General features: G+C 37.3%; 1 protein-coding gene across 1 annotated transcript in view; it reads right to left on the reverse strand.

Moving 5' to 3' along the window:
* The window catches only part of GOLGA4 (golgin A4), a 166,209-nt gene that overhangs the window by 48,481 nt on the left and 95,227 nt on the right, over window positions 1-22,501 (reverse strand). Inside the window, exons 12-13 of the mRNA XM_006869159.1 lie at window positions 6,082-6,260; window positions 1,575-1,706 (exon numbers count right to left, since the gene is read on the reverse strand). Coding sequence (XP_006869221.1) covers window positions 1,575-1,706; window positions 6,082-6,260 — 311 coding nt within the window. The remainder of the gene's footprint in view (window positions 1-1,574; window positions 1,707-6,081; window positions 6,261-22,501) is intronic.

The following is a 22,501-nucleotide window of genomic DNA, read 5'->3' on the forward strand; positions in this document are numbered from 1 at the left end:
GACATATTGTCAGGAGAGACCAGTAGCTGGAGAGGGATATCATGTTTGGTAGGGTGGAGGATCGAGAAAAAGAGGAAGACACCCCAGCAAGATGGATTGGCAAAGTGACAGCATCAATGGGCTCAAGCATGGCAACAACTGTGAGGTTGGCCCAGGACTGGAAAGTGCTTTGTTCTGTTGTGCATAGGGTCACTATGAGTAGGTACTGACTCAATGGCACCTAACAGCAACAACATTTGGTATGGGGAGTCCAGGTATGGCACTGCAGGATATCGCACTGGACTGCCAGGTCAGTTTGAGCTGCAAGTTCCGTGGTTCAAACCCACCAGCCATTCCTTGATGGGTCGCTAAGAGTTGGAACTGACTCGACAGCACTTAACAACAACAATGCAATGTTATGTGGTACTGAAGGACAAGCACTGCACTGTTAACCAAAAGCTGGCAGGTCAAACCCACCAGCTGATCTTCAGAACACTATACTGGGATGCTATGCATCAGAACCAACTCAATGGCATATAACAACAACACTACTATCTTATGGGTAACTTCATATAAAAACAAGCGCACCTTATTTTTGGCATTAACACTTTTTAAATGTTAACTTGCATAAAAAAAATTTCTACAACCAAAGAAATTTTTTTGTTGTTCTAAACTTTCAAACTGTATTATTCTAACCAATCTTTGGGAGTACAGTGGCTCTACAGAATAAGCACTGGATTGCAAACCACAAGGTCAGTGGTCTGAGACCCTATCTGCTCCTGCAAAGATTTACAGCTTTAGAAACTCTATACAGGGTGGCTATGAATCGAAACAAACTCTACTGGTTGTCATTTTAGTCGCTTTGGTCAATGCTTTGTTCTGGTTTTTAATAACAGATGGAATGAAAATCCCTAATCAAATTATTCTACTTAAAATTAAAACTACTTGGTCATTTCATTTTTCTTCATCAAAATGCATTTTAGGGAAAACTTTCAGGGCCTTGAGCTCTGATTTGAGTCGGTCTGGTTAAGATTTCCCACATTCTTCCTGGTACGCAGAGATTGGTAACTGATTCATCCAACCTATCTTGCTCTCCTTCCTCTTCACCACCTACTGCCAGGTGGGATGGATAAATCTAAAAACAAACTAAAGCTTGCTGGTCAAGACATTAATTTTCGCATATAACTAAGCTAACAGGATTAGGTAGCCTCTTTCGGGCTTATTTTCTCCTCTTTGAATATCCAAAAGTCAAGGTTGTCAGTGTTCCAACCTCAAGTTGGTAGCAGAGTTTCAAATGAGTTCATTCATGTTCAGTCAGTGCTGAGAATACGTAATTCCACCCCATACATACGCACGTTAACATCCCCAGGTGATTCCAATAGATACTTAGGCGTATGTACAAATAAGAATCACCTGGGCAATCTTGCTAAACTGTAGATTCTGGTTGAGTACATTGGAAGTGGAAATATAAATGCTTAACAGGACGTAGAACCAGAATGAATCAGTTCGAAGCCCTGGCTGGGACACAGGGAGGAGAGGGTAACAACTTTATAACTTTATGAAGTTTACCTACTGCAAAAACAAAACATACTTACAAGAGTTACTTTCATTTGCTCCTGAAATTCCCTTTCTTGAGCCTGAAGCTTCTTGGTCATTTCCTGCTCTTTGCTGGCCAGCTCCTTTTCATGAAGCTTCTGAAGCTTAGTGATTTGATCTTCTGAGGATTTCTGATAATCCACCAAATGGATAAAGTGAAAGAAAACATCCACAGTAAAATATCTAACTCAACAATTAAATAATAAATACTTTATGACAGTTTATTTATGTAATAACTTACTCAGAGGAATTATCAAGGCATACTCCTCACAAGCATGAAGGGGACTGTAACCACGGCAATGAAATGATATACGATAGGATGACTGTAAAACTAATGTTCTCCCATGTAAAGTATCACATAATTCACAATAAAACATTAAAAAAAAAAAAAAACCACTCCTCACATAAATCAGTCACCAAAGTCTCAAAACCTAAAAGAAAATCCCACAAAGTTTTGCAACTCATTTAAGATGAGAGGAGCTGCAGCTGCAGTAGCCATTCCTAGAGGATGGTGTGCCCATTTCTGCTGCTTGTAGCAATATTCTCCAACAGCAGCGAATGTGGAAGTATAGCAGGAAGAATGGGGATATGAATGCTCTCAGGGAAGGCGCTTTACTGGGATGAAGCTGCCTAGGCTGCACCAATTTAATTGTACCATTACCTTTCCAAGCAGGTACTATTTATTCGAAAGTCATATGACAAGATAATCTCCCTGCCATTGAGTCGACACCAATTCTCTGCCACCCCGTATAGAGTTTTTGAGGCTATAAATCTTTATGGGAACAGAAATCCTTATCTTTTTCCATTGATTGGCTGATGAGTTTAAGCTGTCATCTTGCTGTCAGCACTCCAGTGCTTATCCTACACACATCAGGACTACAGACAATATAAAATGATTTAGGGAGAAGAGGCTACCAGGTAGTAAGAAGTCCTGGTGCATAGTGGGCTGTGTTGCACTGGTTTTAATAACTGGCCAACCTCAGATATAAAAACAAGTTACACCACAGCAGAAAGATGAGGCTGTCTGCTCTGGTAGACTTTGTCTCAGAAACCCCAAGGACCAGTCCTACTGTGTCTTATAGGGACACTATGAGTGGAAATCGACTTGATGGCAGGGAGCTACCAGATAATAGGGAGTCACTGGGTAGTGCACACAGATAACATATTCAGCTACCAATGAAAAGATTTGTGGTTCGAATCTACCCAGAGGCACACCTCAGAAAAAAAGGCTTGATGATTTATCTAATCAGTCATTCCACCTGGAATTGCCATGAGTCAAAAGTGACTTGTTGATAATTAGTTATAGAGAATAGAGCCTATTATAAAACTAGAATAATTATTAAAGTGTAATAACAGTGGTCAGAGTCCTGGTGTGGCACTGTAGGATAAGCACAGAACTGTTAACCACCAGTTGCTCCTAGGAAACCCTATGTTGTTGTTGTTATGTGCCGTGGAGTCAGTTCCAACTCCTAGCAACCCTGTACAGGGTTTCCAAGGCTGTAAATCTTTACGGGAGCAGAAAGACTCATCTTTCTCCAGTGGAATAGCTGGTAGTTTCGAACTGCTGACCTTGGTTCACAGCCCAATTTGTAACCACTACACTGCCAGAGCTACTAGCAAACCGTATACGAGATGTTTAATTATTAGTCAGAACCGACTCAAGGGCGCTTAACAGCAACAATAATAACACTGATCAGACAAAGCATAGAGAATCTAGAATAAAACCCCATTTTAATATAATGTTTAGTATATAATGAACATAAAAGCAAAGTATAGCATAGTAGGAAAGATGAATTATTAAATAATTTGGAGGCACCTTTGCAGACACCTTGGGGAAAAATTATATTTCGCTTCTCATACTAAATAAATTGCAGTTAAAGCTCAAGTTTAGCCATAAGAAACAAAAGAATAAAAGTGTAAGAATAAAAACAGAATCTTTTTAAAAGACTTCAGAACTGAGCATGTGGTTTTTAAAAGAAAACAAAATCTACAGAGCATTTAAGGAAACGAAACATTTAACTATCAGAAAAACGTTTTTTACATGACGTCATCCCCTAAAAAAAAATCATAAAGCCAACAATAACAAACTGAAACAGTATGTGGTTAAAGCCATCTTATGTCCAAAGGGCTAATTTCCACAATAAGTAAAGAGCTTCTACAATTAAATAAGTAAAACCAACACAGCTTAATAGAAAAGTGAATCAAGGAATCTTCTATGCAACTCAAAGAGAAAAACTACAAATTCCTTTTAAACACATAAAATAAAAAAATAGGCTCATCACTATCATTTTTTTAAACTATTAGCTAGAAAAGAATTAATATGTTCAGTGATACCATTTTTGTGAGGGGTAATTATTGTTAATACATTGCTTCAGAGAGTATAAATAGTCCTCCATAGAACTTTAGCAGGCTCCATATAGGATTCCAACAAGCAATAAACGAAACTAAGCAGCGTGCAACTATATACATGGTTGCTGGAAGTTAGAGCCCACTCAATGGCACACAACAAAAAAGCAATAATTAAAATACACATAATTGGCCTGAGTAAAATTTCACCTCTAGGAATCTATCCTAAAGAAATATATGGGAACAAATACAGATATTCACAATTTGCCATTCCCCAAAAAAAAAATCTAAATATCTATTAGTGGGTGGTTATGCACCATGGAGTCAGTTCCAACTCATAGGAACCCTGTACAGGGTTTCTGAGGCTATAAATCTTCACGGGAGCAGAAATCCTCATCTTTCTACCACAGAACAGCCGGTAGTTTCGAACTGCTGACCTTGCAGTTAGCAGTCCGATTCGTAACCACTATGCTACCAGAGCTCCTTTATCCATTAGTAGACAACTGGTTAAATTATGGAACATTCATACATGAAATCCTGCACAGCCTTTAAAACAAACATGGCAGCTCAATCAATGAAAAGGAAACTATCTTCAACACAGATTGTTGTTGCTGTTAAATGCTGTCGAGTCGATTCTGACCCATAGCAACCCTGTATAGGGTTTCTAAGGAGCAGCTGGTGAGCTTGAACCACTAACTTTGCAGTTCAAACCACTTTGCAGTCTGATGCATTAGCCTAGAGCACCACACCAAGACTCCATAGTAAGTGGGAAATGCATGTTACATGCTATCTCTGTGTTTTAAAAATGTTAAAGGGGAGATTATAAAACTAAAGATGAAATTACAGGCAGAGACTATGAATAGGAAAGGATATTAAAATAGAAAACAGCACTTTTCTTTGGGGAAACTAAAAAACTAAACTAGGGGGCAACCTTACTTATAACTGTATCATCTTTCATCTTATGATTTATTATTTTTAAGTTATTAAATAACATAGTGACATTCTTTATTGTACCACAATTATAGTTTAACGTCCTGGTGTGCTGCTGTGGTATAAAGCACTGACTGCAAGGTTGGTTTGAACCACAAGGTTGGTGATTCAAACTCTCTAGCTGCTCCTTGGAAACCCAAGACAGGGAGGGTCACTATGAGTTGGAACTGACTCCATGGCATTGAACACAACACTGACATATTTATTTAGTAGTTGGTAAAAGTAATTTCTACTATGCAAGTTGCCTATAATTCAGTAAAAGGAAAAAAATCACAACTCTGAAATCTAAGCCTCACCTGTTCAAATCTATCACTAATCTTGAGCCAGTTTAGTAGCCATAATCAAATATCAAGAAAATGAAGAGTCAAAAAAGAAAACAGTAAAATTAAAACTTTTTTTAAAGAATAAGAGAAGTTAGATAAAGGAATAAAACGGGCTTAGTGTCAACATAGGCAAAAATGACAAGAAGGAAAACAGGCAAAACCAAAAGAAGAGAAAAATGGGAGGGGAAGAGAGATGGAGGCTGGAAAGGGTTACGATAATGATACGTTCACATATCTGAAAAAATGAAAATGTATAGAATTTTAAAAACATTCCATTTTTAAAAAAGAAACATTTTCAAGAAGCTCATTCTGAAACTGAGGTCTACTTGTATTTTTAAGAGTTAACACAAGTACTTAGTAACAATGAGCCTTTAAAACAACTGTTGCTGTTGTTGTTAAGTGCCACTGAGTCAGTTCTGATTTACATAGGTGAGTATGAACAGCTGACCGTAAGGTTTATAAAAAGGGCTAACCTATGCCCTGAATCACTTCCTCCTGCATTTTTCTCAAGCACACATTAGGTAATTGTCTACTTGGTCATGTTCTACAGAGGATATCTGCTTAAGTAGCTAAGTAGCCTACCTTCAAGGACCTAGAGCAGAGGCTATAAAAAACTGAAGGCACATCTCGGTTTATAATGGTACCCACTAGATAAAGCAAAGCTTAAAGAACTCAATAAATTATCTAAGTATTAAATTCATTTCTCTACAAAAGTGCTTTTTTCCTACATCCTGAACATCATGGTATCAAATATTAACTCTTCCCTACAGTCAAAGATTATGGGGAAAACCTCAAAATAGGCTTAAAAAAGGTTTTAAAGTCCATTTCAGTCTAGAATTATCCTTACTTTCATTATATCCACCACCTCTTGTTTCACCCGACTTAATTCCTGCTGAAGACTGATGCGCTCCTCCTCACTTGTTTTCTCAATAGCTTTAATTTGTTCATCCATTTCTGCCTTCAGTTTTCTCCGTGCTTCTTCTGTTTTTTGGGCTGTACTCAAGGCTTTTTCAAGTTCCTCAAAAGCTATAATGAAAACAATAAAAGACAAGTATCACAAGAAACACTATATCTGGAGTAAGCATTTTACATTCAGGGCATGGACGCTAAGAGAAGCAGTAGCAGGACAAGTTTAAAAACTCTGGTCATGGTTTTGAGTCAAAAGATATTTTTGAGGTGTTCAAGAAATTCAGAGAAAATGTTCAAGTTATTAAAATCAATTTGTTTTTAGAGTTCTGGGTTTGCATATTAAGACTGCTTACATGAAGCTAAGCTCAGAAGTTTGAAAACATAAACAAGTAAATTAACTGCTAGCCTTTTAGACAGTAAATTAAAAGAAAAAAAAATATGTCCCTATTTCTATACTGTATAATTTTAATCATTTACTTACTGATTTAATTAATGACCCCTGGTGATGCTGTGGGCTAGGTGTTGGGCTGCTAACTGCAAGGTCGGCTGCCTAAATCCCCAACGTGCTCCTGGGGAGAAATATAAGGCTGTCTGCTCCAGTAAACAGTCTCAAAAACTCTATACAGAGTGGCTTTGAGTCAGAATTTACTCAATGACACTGGGTTTGGATTTTTGTATTTATTTATTTGGTATTTACACAGTTTTTAAACTTATCCACTATCAGTAATTAGGTAGTGCTATTGTATGGCACAAGGAACTCTGGTAGCATAATGGGTTACACATTGGGTGGCTAACTACAAGGTCAGCAGTTTGAGTCAACCAGGTCTGCAGGAAAAAGATGAGGCTTTCTGCTCCTATAAAGATTTACAACCTCAAGAACCCTACTATACAGGGTCACTATGAGTCAGAATCAACTCAGTGGCAAACACCACTACCACCATTGTACAGCACAGGACCGGCCAACATTTCATTCTATTGTCCATAGGGTTGGTGAGTAGGAACTGACTAGATGGCACCTAACAACAACATTGTATATTCACTAGGGTATTTTTAAGAACAGAAAGATTATTATTTGGCCAATTCTGTTTCTAAAACCTCTTACTCAAACAATGAAGTATAGTGGCTCTGTAGGATAAACACAGGACTGCAAACCATAAGGTCCATGGTTTGAGCCCATCAGCCGAACTGCAGGAGAAAGATTAGGCTTTCTGACAGCCTCAGAAACCCTACACAGGGCCGTTATGAGTCAGAACCAATTCTATGGCACTTAAAACAACAACAATCAAACTATAAAAGAGCAGGATTTTTGTTTGTTTTTTAATATTTACTGGTCAATGTATTTTAAAATGAAATCTACAACTTATATGAGTTTCTAACTGGAACTATTTTAAGTTGGCTAGAAAGAAACCTTTACCTGATGCAACAGTTTATAAAAGGGCATGATCCACAGCACAGTGACTCCATATAACAAGCACTGGACTATGAACCACAAGGTCCATGGTTTAAGCCCACCAGCCGCTCTATGGGAAGAAAATAAGGCTTTCTGCTCCTGTGAAGATTTAAAGCCTCGGAAACCCTAAACAGAGTTGCTATGAGTCAGAAGCAATTCCACGGCACTTAACAGCATCTACAGCAAGTTCTTATTAGATAAGGCTATAGTAACAGTCTTTAAGGAGGCCAAATAGCTCACCCAGCACACAACAAAATTACACAGCAACTGGTGAACTGGAACCAAAAAATGTGTTTATATATATTATACATAGATATGTTGTTGTTAAGTACTGTTCTAACTCATAGTGACCCTGTATAAGGTTTCCTAGCTGGTGGGTTTGAACCGTCAATCTTGCGGTTCGCGGTCGGGTGCTGATCCTACAGCACCACAACCAAGACTATGTATATGAGTACTTCTGCACATCCCATATGGATATGCACGTATGCACACATGTAGGTACATTACTGGTCTAATGATACCCTGGAAAATCCTACTACTGTAGTCAGCCTAGATCATTTCCTTTAGTCACTTACAGAATACACACCGCACAGCAATCAACTACATACTATGTCTAAGGGAAAGAGCTCACTGGCATATGAAGCTGAGTTCTGGGGAGTATTGTCAATCACAGAAGTGTAAGGAATGTGGGAAACCCAATCTTTGGCATCTCAGAAAAAAAGGCCTTGTATTAAGTACAACTTGACTTAGTAAAGAGTAGTTTAGAATTCAAACATCTTTTCTAAAGCATTTTCCTAATGGCAAATTTCCTTAGGTACATAAAAAACCAAGAGAAAGGCTGAATTTTAGTAATGAATGGGAAACACAACTTTGTTCAAAAAAATAAATAAAACTCTGAAAACCATGTATCTTTGATATTTCTAAAGTTTTTTTAAGTGTAAAATCTATTCATTTTATATGACCAAAGTATACAACTGATGCTCAAATGATAGTCTAAATTTCAAAGGATTGCTACTTGTTTGAAATATTTTTAAAGACTTATTTTAACATCACTGACAACTGTCTGCAAACACCAAGATGATAATCCCTAGACATAAGTATGTTGGAAAATAATATAAAATGTTTTCTTTTATTCAGGTATTTCTTTACTATAAATTCTAGCGTCAAACACATAGAAATAATTAACTTCAGCTAATGTGGGTGAATGCGCTGGACTACCAAGTCAGTTTGAACCACAAGGTGGACGGTTCAAGCTCATCAGCTGCACCCTGGAAACCCTATATAGAGTAGCTATGGGTCAGAATCGATTCGATGGCACTTAGCAACAAGTCCTGGTGTGGCTCTGTGGGTTAATGCACTGGACTGCAAAGTTGCTTGAACCCCGAAGTCAGAAGTTCAAGCTTATCAGGCACTCCTCGGAAACCCTATACAGGGTCACTATGGGTCAGAACTGACTTGATGGCACTTAACAACAACAACAACATTAACGCTGTGGGTTAATTCACTGGACTGCAAAGTTGGTTTGAACTCCAAGGTCGGCAGTTCAAGCTCACCAGCCGCTCCTTGGAAACCAACTCTAAGGCACTTAACAACAACAACAACAACAAATAACAATAAATTAGTTTCTTCATTTAAAAAATAAAAAGTCAAGTGAAGTGACTAATCTAGGAGAACAGAAACAGATGCTCACAACTTAGTTTGTGCTGAGAATTTAAATATGTGGCGAGAGATAGGTGGAAAAAGAAATTACTGTATTTTTTAATATTTGAATGTCATCAGAACAATTTCATTCTTGTTATTATCCTGTGTCTATTTCTAAGCATTTCACAGAAATACTTTGATTAGACTTTGGAGAGCCTAGATATAATTTTGACACTCTTGCCACAAAACAAAGTTTAAATTTAAAATTTTTTTCAATTAAGCAAAATAAAACAAAACTGGATAGTCAGTACAAAGTGAATTTTCCTTGTTTGCATTTTTTAAATTTCAGAATCTGGCACAGCATAAAAATAAGTGTAGTGTTTTCAATTTTTCAAACTGGAGAAACAACAACAACAAAAATCCATGCCCCAAAGTGTTTAATTAGATTCAGTAAATGTTTTAATAGTCTCCTATAAGATTGCACTCTAATTTTAGTTTTTAATCCACAAAATACTTTTTTTTAATTCACCTGTATCCATCACAGATGGTTAAAGTAGGGCAGTTCAGCAAACATAGTTTTTTCACCTGAATTTAATTGTCCTCTCCCACTTTCCATCACCATGTCAGAGAACCATGTACCTTTACAGCTAGAAAGAAAACTCTGAGAGCTTTTAATTTAACATTTTCATTCAAATGCAGTAAGTGAGAAAGTCAAAATTTTACTCAGATGATTAAATCAACTTAAACATATATGCTTGATGGGAGAGTTTTAAAGTTTGTTTTAAGAACAATCTTTACACCTTGCAATATTTTTAAAAGCTAAGAAACATGATATGGATCAAAATTAATTGAGCAATAATATATCTTACGAATACCAGAATTTATGAACCAATCAATTATTGATGGCTTCTAACCCTCAACAAAATGTAGTATATTAAACCTGACAGACATAAAAATTCACTTTTCTATCTCCATCCTGCTTTACAGAAATTTGAAGTCTCAAAATAAATAAATAAATGAATGAATGAAAGAGCATCAAACAAACTGCCTATAGAAAATGACTCCAAACTCATTGTGGATTCTACATTGAACTACAAACAAAGGAAGTCTGCCTCCAACATTGAGTCCCATTCAGTATTTAAGGAGAGTATACTGAGTTTATCTACTAACCAGAAAAGACTCACCTGATCTTAAAATCACCTACTAGAGCAGAAAAGTGGTGTCCATAGCCCGCAATATTCTAAAAAGGCATTTCCCACTCTTTCCAAAGAAAAACTATGTTAGGATTTTAATGTAAATATTAAAGATGTTCTGAATGACTACATGATCTATCTTTCAATTACCAATAGAGGATAAGCTTAGGGGTGGCAAGGGGGAGGAAAGGGGGAAGCGTGCATCAGCCACAGTTGAGAAGTCTTCTGCCAACATGCAAGAATGCACAGAAAACCACAGACACAGCACACATCAATAGGAGGGTTAAACATGAACTGCGAACTGCCACTGCATACTGCAAGAACATGTGTTCTTCCAGAGCAAAATTCAATGTATCTCAGGCAAATTTTTATTTAAAAGAGATTTTAAAAAACCAAACTTCTGAGTTTAAGTTTCTAGGTAAAAACTTAACGGCACTTCGGTCTTCTGCCACTTGACTAAAACACTGGACAGGCTTATTTTGTTACTTCCTCACTTTTCAAACGAAGCAATTGTGAGGATGGTGTAGGACCAGGCAGTGTTCCGTTCTGTTGGGCATGGGGTTGTTATGAGTAGAAAACCAAACCAATGGTCCCAATAACAACAACACTTTCCACCTCAGACAAGATATACTCACATCCAAGGAAATTACAAAAATGGACAAATGCTCACTATAAGAGTTAAGTTAGGGTGGTACATGGATTGGATTGCAATTATTGTCATGACACAAAATGTATAATTTGTTAAATGTGAGACTGATGATCTGTTCTGTAAACCTTCAATCGATTCACAATATAAAGTTTAAAAAAAAAAGTTAGAAAGGCTGGCAATCTATAGCTCAACAATCAAACTGTTCATACATCATGTATTTTTGGATGTTTTACCACCTGCCAAGCAGGAGTCCTGGTGTGGCGCTGTGGGATGATGCACTGGACCAAAAGGTCAGTTTGAACTGCAAGGTCGGGGGTCAACTCACCAGTCACTCTTCACCAACTTTATACAGGGTCACTGTTGAGTCAGAATCAGCTTGAAGACACTTTACAACAACAAGCAGAATATGCCACCAGACACTGGGCGACACAGAGAAAATTCTTTACACAAAGACAGGTGAAGCAGTAAGAAGGGGAAACAGACAGTAAAAGAATCAGTCCGTAGGTAAAGCTAGAAAGAAGGTGGCATTCGCTTTTGCCACTTCACCACTTTCCTCTCCTCATTCTCGGCGTCCTTACCAAGCAAAAGAACAAATGTCAGAATTCTAAGGTTCCAATTAGTAGTGCTGTTTGTTGCACTGACCCAGAGAACATTACTATTATTGGACTGAGAAGGTCCACCTCTACTATAGTGCAGAAGTGTGGTCAGGTTGTCAACTTCTAGAGCAGGGATGGGAACACCCAGCCTAGGGTCGTACTGTTGTTGTTAAGTGCCATCAAGTCAGTTCTGACCCATAGCAACCTTGTATAGGGTTTCCAAGGAGCGCTGGTGAATTTGAACCACTGACCTTGCAGTTCAAATCAACTTTGTGGTCCAGTGCATAATCCCACAGAATGTTTGACTAAATATGTTGTTACTATGTGCCCTGGAGTCAGTTCTGACTCATAGTGACACTATACAGGGTTTCTGAGGCTGTAAATCTTTATGGGAGCAGAAAGCCTCATCTTTCTCCCATGGACAGCTGGTAGTTTCAAACTGCTGACGTTGCAGATTGCAGCGCGATTCGTACCCACTACGCTACCAGAGCTCCTACAGCAGGCTAATTTGTAAGTTAATAATTTTGCATGACCTGCAAATGAAATTATATAAAAAGTTCCCCATCCCTGCTCTAGAGTCGTTGCTGATCCAATCAAGAATGAGTTAGTAAACCAGCACCTATGTTGTTATCCTAGGAAAAAAAAAAAAAAAAAGTTGCTAAAAACACAGGTTGTTGTTGTTGTTAAGTGCATTAAGTTTTTCCAACTCATAGTGACCCAGCATAGGGTTTCCAGGGAGCAGCTGGTGGGTTTGAACTGCCAACCTTGTGCTTAGCAGTCTAGTGTCAATCCTACAGCACCATACTGTAAGTCTAAAAACATAGGTGGTACTACAAAATAAATGATATGCAAATCAAAAGAAAAAGCAACAAAATGAATTTTGTTTTTTAGAATTCCTACCCAATCATCAAATCTCTTTTGTGAATAAAAGCAAGATTACATTTGTTGCTCTTAAGTGCCACTGAGTAGGTTCCGAATCAAGCGACCTGTACAGGGTTTCCAAGGAGCAGCTGGTGAGTTTGAACAGCAAACTTCTCAAAGTCCAAAGATCCTAGGAATACTGAGACACTTTCAGGTCTGTCAGGTCCTGCCCTGTTCCAAATACTTCTGTATGTGAGGTGAGATTTTCTTCACGTATTTCAAAGAAAGTAACATATCACAGCAGAATGAATGCAGTATCTTCACTACATCAACCAAAGAGATATGCAAAATGTTATCCCAGGACACTCTTCATTACTTTTTGTTTGTTTCGAAAAATATGGGTATTTTTTCACAAAAAGATTATTTATGCTATTATGGAATGAACTTATGAGTGCTATTTGAAATGAATTAAACAAGTATCTTTGAACCTGCTTTAATTTTAAATATCAATATATATAATTGATGTAAGCAATAAATTTTAAGAATGTAAAAGGTCTCTGCAAACAAAAACTTTGAAAACTTTGGTCTAGAGCTTACATGCATGAAAATAAAATAATACCAACCACCCAGTGACATAAATTAGATAGTGCAATGCTTATGTGTAAATTAAGATCTTCAGAAATTTAATAAACATTATATTTGCAATGGAAGTTAAAATTTTAAACTACTTTCCAAAGCATATAAAAAGAGTCATTTTGGGGAACTGACTGAGCTTTGACCTTTAAAATATTTACAGATATATCCAAATTTTCACTTCTTATATTCACCATGGAGTCCTGGTATAGCACTGTGGGCTAATACGCTGGAATGCAAAGTCGTCTGAACCACAAAGTTGGTAGTTCAAGCTCACCAGCCACTCCTTGGAAATTCTATACAGGGTTGCTCTGGGTCGGAACCGACTCGATGGCACTTAACAACAACAACATATTCACCATGAAAATTTATCTATCAAATCTCTTTAAACCAGGTTTATCTTGAAAAATAGTAAGTGAAAGCTAAGTAAGTGAGTTAAATTTAATATGATCCTGTAGTTAGGAAATTGGCTCTTCCAGTGGCTGATTATTTCTAGTAACTGTGACACTGTTGGAAACACAAAATCATGCAAACGTAAAATAAATCAAGTACTTATAAAAATATAACTAGTAAATAAATAGACTAGTAAATAAATTGAATGATAATTTAATTGTTTAAATAATGCATTTTCCCAAAAGATATTCATTCAATACCAAAATATTTACGAACCATCTAACATATTTTTGATTGCCTGAGAAACATGGAATTTTCTTTGTAAAGCATATCCTATGTACTCATGATAAAAAAAAAAATAGCCCTTACCCCAGTCCTGTTCATACAAGGCTTGGGAAAGGCACCATGATTCACTTATTGGCATGTGTGGATGCACAAAAATAAGATGTTTTGTGAGACTTATGACTACAAGAAAACCTTGTTATACACACTATCAACAATTAACAAAGCACTTTTATACACAACTGATTTTGGTTTGGTTTTGTAAATAAGCATAAATCATATACATTACTTAAAATACATAAATGATCTTTTAAAGGCTCCTTCAAACCTCTAATAAATATGTCCCACTAAATGTTTTTGGTGTATCAGGCCTATACGATACAAATGAATAAAAATCCTATTTCCTATACTAACACAATATGGCAATGAAAAAGCAAAGAATGTTATGAATTAATCCAAGTTTTTAAATGCAGTCAGTCACACAAAACAGGTAACTTCAGCAAAGACAGGGTACATAAAAGGAAAACAAGGTTTACAGTTAGTACACTCTGGAAACTTGTCTAATTCAAATACAGTAACGGTCCATTTTGTATAATTGTAGTTAAGAATCTTTTAGTAGGGCAAGGAGTTACACAACACTATGGTATAGGTTCTTTTTTGGTAATTTGTTGTTGTTATGTGCTGTGGAGTCAGTTCTGACTCATAGCAACCCTGTATAGGGTTTCCGAGGCTGTAAATCTTTATGAGAGCAGAATGCCTCATCTTTCTCCCGCGGAACAGCTGGTAGTTTCAAACTGCTGACCTTTTGGTTCAAAGCCCGATTAGTAACCAATACGCTACCAGAGCTCCTTTTTGGTAATGGCTATGTTTACATCACTGAAAGGTCATTAACAAGCTCTGGTAGTGCAATGGTTATGAGTCAGGCTGCCAACCTCAAAGTCAGCAGTTCAAAACTACCAGGAGTTCCGCAGGAGAAATATAAGGCTTTCTGCTCCCATAAAGATTTATAGCCTTGTGAACCTGATGCAGGGTCTCTATGAGTCAAAACCGACTCCCTGGCACACCAGCACCACCAAAAGTCACTAGCGAAAAAAGACTACGGGTAAGAATTTATGAAAAAACTCAAAGATACGAAATAAGCTATTTCAAAGTTGTTATAATAGTCATAACAGCAAAAATATAAAATGATTTATATGTTGATCAATAGGAAAATGATGTGCATGCATACTGACACAGCCATTAAAATATGTTAGTTCTTTAGTAACACATAAAAAAGTTCATCTAACAAAATACTAAATGGGGGGGAAGCAGCATATCAAATTTTATGTACAATACGATCATAATAACGTAAAAATAAGCTTAAAAAAAAGACTAAGTGGAAGTGTACTGAAACCCAGTGATGTGTTTTCATTTTCTCTACTTTTCAATTTTTTTACTGGCTTCCCCTACCCCTTTTACTAGTTAAAATACACTCACACACACAGGTCAGTGTGAAATGCAGTAGCATTAACATTCTCCATTAGTGCTGCATTGAGGATGTCAGTTCCTAGACAATTAATTATAGCACCTAGCATCTAAAATAGTGCAGTATGCATATAAAGCACATTCACCAGACTCGCCCAGTTTAAAATCTGGCTACTTGAACATATGACAGCTTGTGTTTAGCGCTTAGAAAGTATGTACAGTTTTAGTCAAGTGCTTGTAAGAAACGTTATTTTTCTTTATTCACTAAAATAATTGTAACAAAATATGAGTTATAGTATCATACGTCAAGAAAAAGGCCTAACATTTCACCAGCAAGGAGAGTATCGAAGTGTTAAAAAAGGTGGCTATAACATCCTGTAAGGATGGGTATCACCATGATCATTTCAGTCTCAGCATTTTATTCTTTCTAAATCAGAGAGTCAGACTTCCTTTGTCCTCTACCATATTGCAGGCCTCAATGCATCTAGAAAAACCAAGAGGAGTAGTGCAATAGGTTGTTTTCCAGGAAAAGTAGTGAAGAATGTACTTGAGTCAATTCTGAGGTCCAAAATAAGCGAGCCAAAGAGAGGAGCTATGTGTCTGCGAAAATTCATGTTAAGAAGTCCTAACAACATCAAACTTAAAATTTTACAATTGAAAATGCACTAGGAGAGTCCATATTCTTTGATAATTTATGTGGACACATTTACTTCTCAAACTACTAATGGCCACAAGTTTTAAAGATGTTAATATTTCCTTTATAAAACTAACTAGCTCTTGTGTTTTTAAGTCTTCAAATTTAAATCTAACAAACAAAAAGACAGATACTTAACAGAGCAATGAATTCTCCAAGAATTAGATGATGTTCCAAGACTATGTACGGAAACCCTACATTCTTTACATTGACCGTTTCTTACTTTTAGGACTTAGTTGGGACTTCTCTGTTGACCGGAATATGCATAGTAACTGTTGAAGAACCATTTTATATTCCAAGAGTACTGCTCAGACTCAACACCACTGAATTAAATGCAGTTGTGTATAACACTATTTTCCACTTTCAATTTAAAATGCATTATCTTCTATATTGCTCAATCTTGGATGGCTGAAAGCCACTTGTCACTCAATTTTCCACTTAAAATTAAACAGCCACCAATTGTCTATCAGTTTGTTGTACTGTGGTAGCTTGTGAGCTGCTATGATTCTGAAAGATATGCCATTGGTATTTTAAATAACCCATGGTGGACAGGTTTCAGATGAGCTTCCAAAAAAAGACAGACTAAGAAGGGAGAGTGACAAACTACTTCCGAATCTTTAGTCACTGAAAACCTTATGAATAGCAGAGAAACACTGTCAGATATATAGAGCTGGAAAACGAGCCCCTCAGGTTGGAAGACACTCAAAATGCGCCTGTGGAAGAGCTGCCTCCTCAAAGTAGAGTTGACCGTGATAACATGAATGGAGAAAAGCTTGTGGGAGAAAAACCCACAGGACCTTCATTTACTGATGGGGTACAACTCAAAATGAAGAGAAACAGCTGTAAACATCCATTGAAAATCGGAATATGGGATGTATGAAGTATGAATCTGGGAAAATTGGAAACTGTCAAAAATGAAATGGAATGCATAAACATCAATATCTTAGGCATTAGTGAGCTGAAACGGACTGGTATTGACCATTTTGAATCTGACGACCACATGGTTTACTAGGCCGCAAATGACAATCTGAAGACGAATGGTGTTGCATTCATCATCAAAAAGAACATATCCAGATCAGTCATGAGGTACAAAGCCGTCTGTGATAGGATAATATCCATGCGCCTACAGAGAAACCCAGTTAATACCAAGATAATTCAAATTTACGCACTAACCACTAAAGCCAGTAAGGATGAAATAGAAGAATTCTACCAAATTCTTCAATCTGAAATTGATCACACATAATCAAGATGTATTGATCATTACTGGTGATTGGAATGCAAAAATTGGAAGCAAAGACGAAGGATCAGTAGTTGGAACATATGGCCTTGGGGATAGAAATGGTGCTGGAAAACGCATGATAGAATTCTGCAAAACCAATGATTTGTTCATTTCAAATACCTTATTTAGACGGAATAACAGACAACACATGGACCTCGCCAGATAGAAAACAAAGAAATGAAATTGACTACATCTTCAGAAAGATAAGGTAGAATAGCTCCATATCATCAGTGAAATGAAGGCCAAGGGCAGACTGTGGAAAAGACCATCTATTACTCATACACAAATTCAAGCTAAAGCTGAAGAAAATGAAAACAAGTCCACAGGAGCCAAAATATGACCTTGAATATATACCACCTGAATTTAGAGATCATCTGAAGAACAATTTGATACATTAAATACTAAAGACCAAAGACCAGAAGAATTGTGGGATGACATCAAGGACGTAATACTTGAAGAAATCAGAAAGTCACTGAGAAGACAAGAAAGAAGGAAAAGGTCAAAATGGAAGTCAGAAGAGACACCAAACCTTGCTCTCCAGCGTAGAGATGCTAAAGCAAATGGAAGAAATGAGGAGGTACAAGAGCTGAACAGGAAATTTCAAAGGTCAGCTCGAGAACATAAAGCTAAATATTACAATAAAATGTGCAAAGATCTGGAATCAGAAAACTAAAAGGGAAGAACACGGTCAGCATTTCTCAAGCTGGGGGAACTGAAGAAAAAATTCAATCCTCGACTTTCGTTACTGAAAGATTCTCTGGGCAAATTACTGAATGATGCAGAGGGCATCAAGAGAAGATGGAAGGAATACACAGAGTCACTGTACAAAAAGGAAATGGTTAATATTCAATCGTTTCAAGAGATACCATATGATCAAGAGCCAATGATACTCAGGGAGGAAGTCCAAGGTGCATTGAAGGAATTGGCAAAGAACAAGTCACCAGGAATTGATGGAATAAAAGTTGAAATCTTTCAAGAAAGTGAGGCGGCACTGGAGGCACTCACTCATCTCTGCCAAGAAATTTGGAAGAAAACTATCTGGCCAACTGATTGGAAGAGATCCATATTTGTACCCATTCCAAAGAGAGGTGACCCAACAAAACGCGAAAATCATCGGACAATCTCTTTGATATCTCAAGCGAGTAAAGTTTTGCTAAAGGTAATACAGAAACGGCTACAATCATACATTGACAGAGAACTTCCAGAGATTCAAGCCGGATTCAGAAGAGGCCGTGGAACGAGGGCTATCATTGCTGATGTCCAATGAATCTTGGCTGAAAGCAGAGAATACCAGAAAATATTACCTGTGCTTTACTGACTATGCAAAGGCTTTCAATTGTGTGGATCATGACAAGCTATGGACAATATTGTGAAGTATGAGTATTCCGGAACACTTAATTGTGCTCATGAAGAATCTGTACATGGACCAAGAAGCAGTTGTTCAAACAGAACATGGGAACACTGAATGGTTTAATATTAAAAAAGGTGTGCCACAGGTTGTATTCTTTCACCATACTTATTCAACCTGTATTCTGAGCAAATCATCTGAGAAGCTGGGTTCTATGAAGAAAAACATGGCATCAGGATTGGAGGAAGACTCATTAACAACCTGAGATATGCAAATGATACAACCTTGCTTGCTGAAAATGAAGAGGACTTAAAACATTTACTGATGAAGATCAAAGAGCACAGCCTTCGGTATGGATTACATCTCAATGTAAAAAAAAAACAAAAATCCTCACCACTGGACCAATAAACAACATTCTTATCAATGGAGATAAGATTGAAGTTGTTAAGGACTTTATTCTTCTTGGATCAACTATCAACACTCACAGAAGCAGCAGTCAAGAAATCAAATGACGTACTACATTAAGCAAATCAGCTGCACAAGTGTTGAAGAGCAAAGATGTCAGCTTGAGGACTAAGGTGTGCCTGATCCAAGCCATGGTATTTTCAATAACCACATATGCATGCAAAAGCTGGGCAGTGAATAAGGAATACCATAGAAGAATTGATGCCTTTAAGTTATGGTATTGGAGGAGAATATCGAAAGTGCCACATGCTGCCAAAAGAACCAATAGATCCGTTTTGGAAGAAATGCAGCCAGAGTGCTCCTTAGAGACCAAGATGACCAAACTTCGTCTCTCATACTTTGGACATACTATCAGGAGGGAGCAGTCGCTAGAGAAGGATATCATGTTTGGTAAGGTGGAGGGTCAGAGAAAAAGAGGAAGACCCCCCCACCTCATCCAGTGAGACGGATTGGCCAAGTGGCAGAATCGATGGACTCAAGCGTGGCAACAATAGTGAGGTTGGTCCAGGATCGGGCAGTGTTTCGTTCTGTTATGCATAAGGTCAGTATGGGTCGGTACCAACTCGATGGCACCTAACAACAACAACAATCTTCTATATGAATCGAATCTACTACAACTTTCCATCGTACCTCATAATTATGACTACAAATATAATTTTCTAAAGAATCTATGAAAATACTTATTACTGTGTGGTCCAAAGACTTTCAATAGTGAATGTATTCACTCATTAACTTAAATCTTAATTTTCTTTTGGTATTCACTTATGTTTAAAGTATTTTCATAGTATTATTAACAAAAATGTCTCTCAACTTGTAGGCTATCAAATATTCCTAAAATATAATTTTAGGAAATTTGCCTTTGAATATAAAATGTATGACTCCTAGGTTTTGGAGAAGCAAGGGATGGAAGGCTTTTTTTTACTAAGATTTGATTGGAACAGTTATCTGAAAAAAATTAACCTTGTATGTAACTTAACTGTGTATTCTGTCTTGGTGTGGCACTGCAGAATAAGCACTGAACTGCTAGCCACAAAGTCAGCAGTTCAAACCCACCAGTCTCTCCTTGGAAACCCTACACAGGGATGCTATGAGTTGGAACCGACTTGACAGCACATAGTAACAACAACTTTAATCACTTACTCCTTACAACTTAATATTTTACTGATGGGCTTACAATTCTTCACAAGATACACTACAATTTTTAAAGGAAACTTTACCAGCCCTTGACAACATTACTTTCTCTTGATTAACTACAGGGGTCAACAAAAGCAATTCTCAAACAGAAATGCTTGCTAGGAGAAGCTGACACCACGCATTAAGTTTTCTGTTCTTTAAAAACAAGCTGGTCAACAACGTTACACAACTCTCAAACTGACTAAGTCTTCAAAGATAATATTCTGAAAGAAGTTATCAACTCTGAAATTTTAAGTTTTCTAGAAAAAAATTCATTAACTAAACTCCCCAACTAATTTATTAATATAAGAACAAAAAGGAGATGGGGAGATATTTATGAGCACATGTGGTATCAACTAACTGTCTCATCAGGACCCATCATCATCCTAACATCTTACAATGCGGTTTTGAAAATCACCTCTGAAACAGCATTTTTTAAGTAAACTCCTCAACCAATTCAAACACCTTTTCAAAATCTTTACTCCCTACCCTACCCTCAACCCCACTTCTTGAAACTCTCTTAATATTTCCAAAAAAATCCATAACTATCCACAATTCCTATGGCTTCTTGGGTCATTTCTTTTTTTCCACCCTCTCATTTATATCTGTCAAACTCACGATCTCCAGAGTTAAGAGGCCCAGACTTTGGAATCAAAATGTCTGGGTTCAAATCTTACTCTCTGTACATAAAAGCAGGCAAGTTACCGCACTACTGTATTCTTAGGGTTTCTCATTTGTAAAATCCTGAGGGTTAAATATAGTAATTAAAGAAGTAAATCAAATGTTCTTTTGCACTGGCAGTGCTGTAGGATAAACACTAGCACTAGACTGCTGAACACTAAACTGGCAGTTCAAACCCGCCAGCCTCTCCAAAGGACACAGATGAGTCTTTTTGCTTCCATAAAGATTTAAAGCCTGAGAACCCCTGTACAGGGTAGCTGTGAGTAGGAATTGAATCAATGGCAGTGGGTCTGGATTTCAGTTAATAGTACCCTGTTTAAAGTAACTGCAATTTAAGTGATGACTAGGGGGATCTGGAGTACTGGTGTGGTGCTGCGGGTTAATGTGCTGGACCACAAAGTCAACTTGACCCTCAAGGTCGGCGGTTCAAGCTCACCAGGTGCTCCTCAGAAACCCTATACAGGTTTGCTATGGGTCGGAACCAACTCAAAGGCCCCTAACAACAAAAACAGTTGGAAATCTACTTGATGGCAACAGTGGTTGTGGTAGCAGTAAACCTGTTACGTTCAGTCAGTTCTGAAGTGCTAAAAGTACTTGGGATCCTGGTATGGCACTTTAGGATAAACACTGGAACTGCTGACCAAAAGGTTCACGGTTCAAACCCATTAGCTACTCCTCAGAAATCCTCATAGAAATGCTATGAGTCAGAATTGACTGCGCTTAACAAAAATAAAGTATTTAGCACTTATTTAACTTTGTAGCTACTGCTACCACCATTACTAATAACTATTGCAAAACTATTAATTTGGAGAAATCAGTGTCTCCTATGAATTGAACCTTTGGCTTCAATTCTTAAATGTAACTCCTGAGGGATCCTCATTTATTTCCAAATTCCTGAAAGTTGCCTTTAGAAATTTCATTTTGTTGTTGTTAAATGCTGTCAAGTCGGTTCTGACTCAGTGACTAAGAATAGGGTTTGCAAGGCTGTAAATCTTTGCAGGAGCAGAAAGCATCATCTTTCTCCAGTGGAGCAGCTAGTGGGCTCAAACCACTGATCCTGTGATTCACAGTCCAGTGCTTATCCTATAGAACCACCATAGGAAGCAAAATGCTCATGATCAACTCAAATTTAAAGTATGTGTGGTGCTGTGGATTAATACACTAGACTGCAAATTTGGTTTGAACTGCAATGTTGGCAGTTCAAGCTTACCAGCTGCTCCTTGGAAACTTTATACAGGGCTGCTAAGGGTAGGAAGCGACTCAATGGAACTTAACAAAAATAAGCAAACTTATAATCATACTCTAATGTTTAGCTACCCCTTTTAGATTTCCTATTCAACTTCATAGCTTCTGTCAAAAACTCAGACAAAAATCAGTTGGATTCCTCTATACCAAAAATGACAGTGTTGAAAAGGACACTAGGAAAGCAATACCATTTACAATAGCCACCCAAAGGATAAAATATCTTGGAATAAATGTAACCAGAGAAACAAAGGACTTATACAAAGAAAACTACAAAACAAAAGAAACCAAAAGAGACTTACAAAGATGGAAGA

The sequence above is a fragment of the Chrysochloris asiatica genome, unplaced genomic scaffold (genome assembly GCF_000296735.1).
Source record: "Chrysochloris asiatica unplaced genomic scaffold, ChrAsi1.0 scaffold00127, whole genome shotgun sequence".
Classification (NCBI taxonomy): Eukaryota; Metazoa; Chordata; class Mammalia; order Afrosoricida; family Chrysochloridae; genus Chrysochloris; species Chrysochloris asiatica.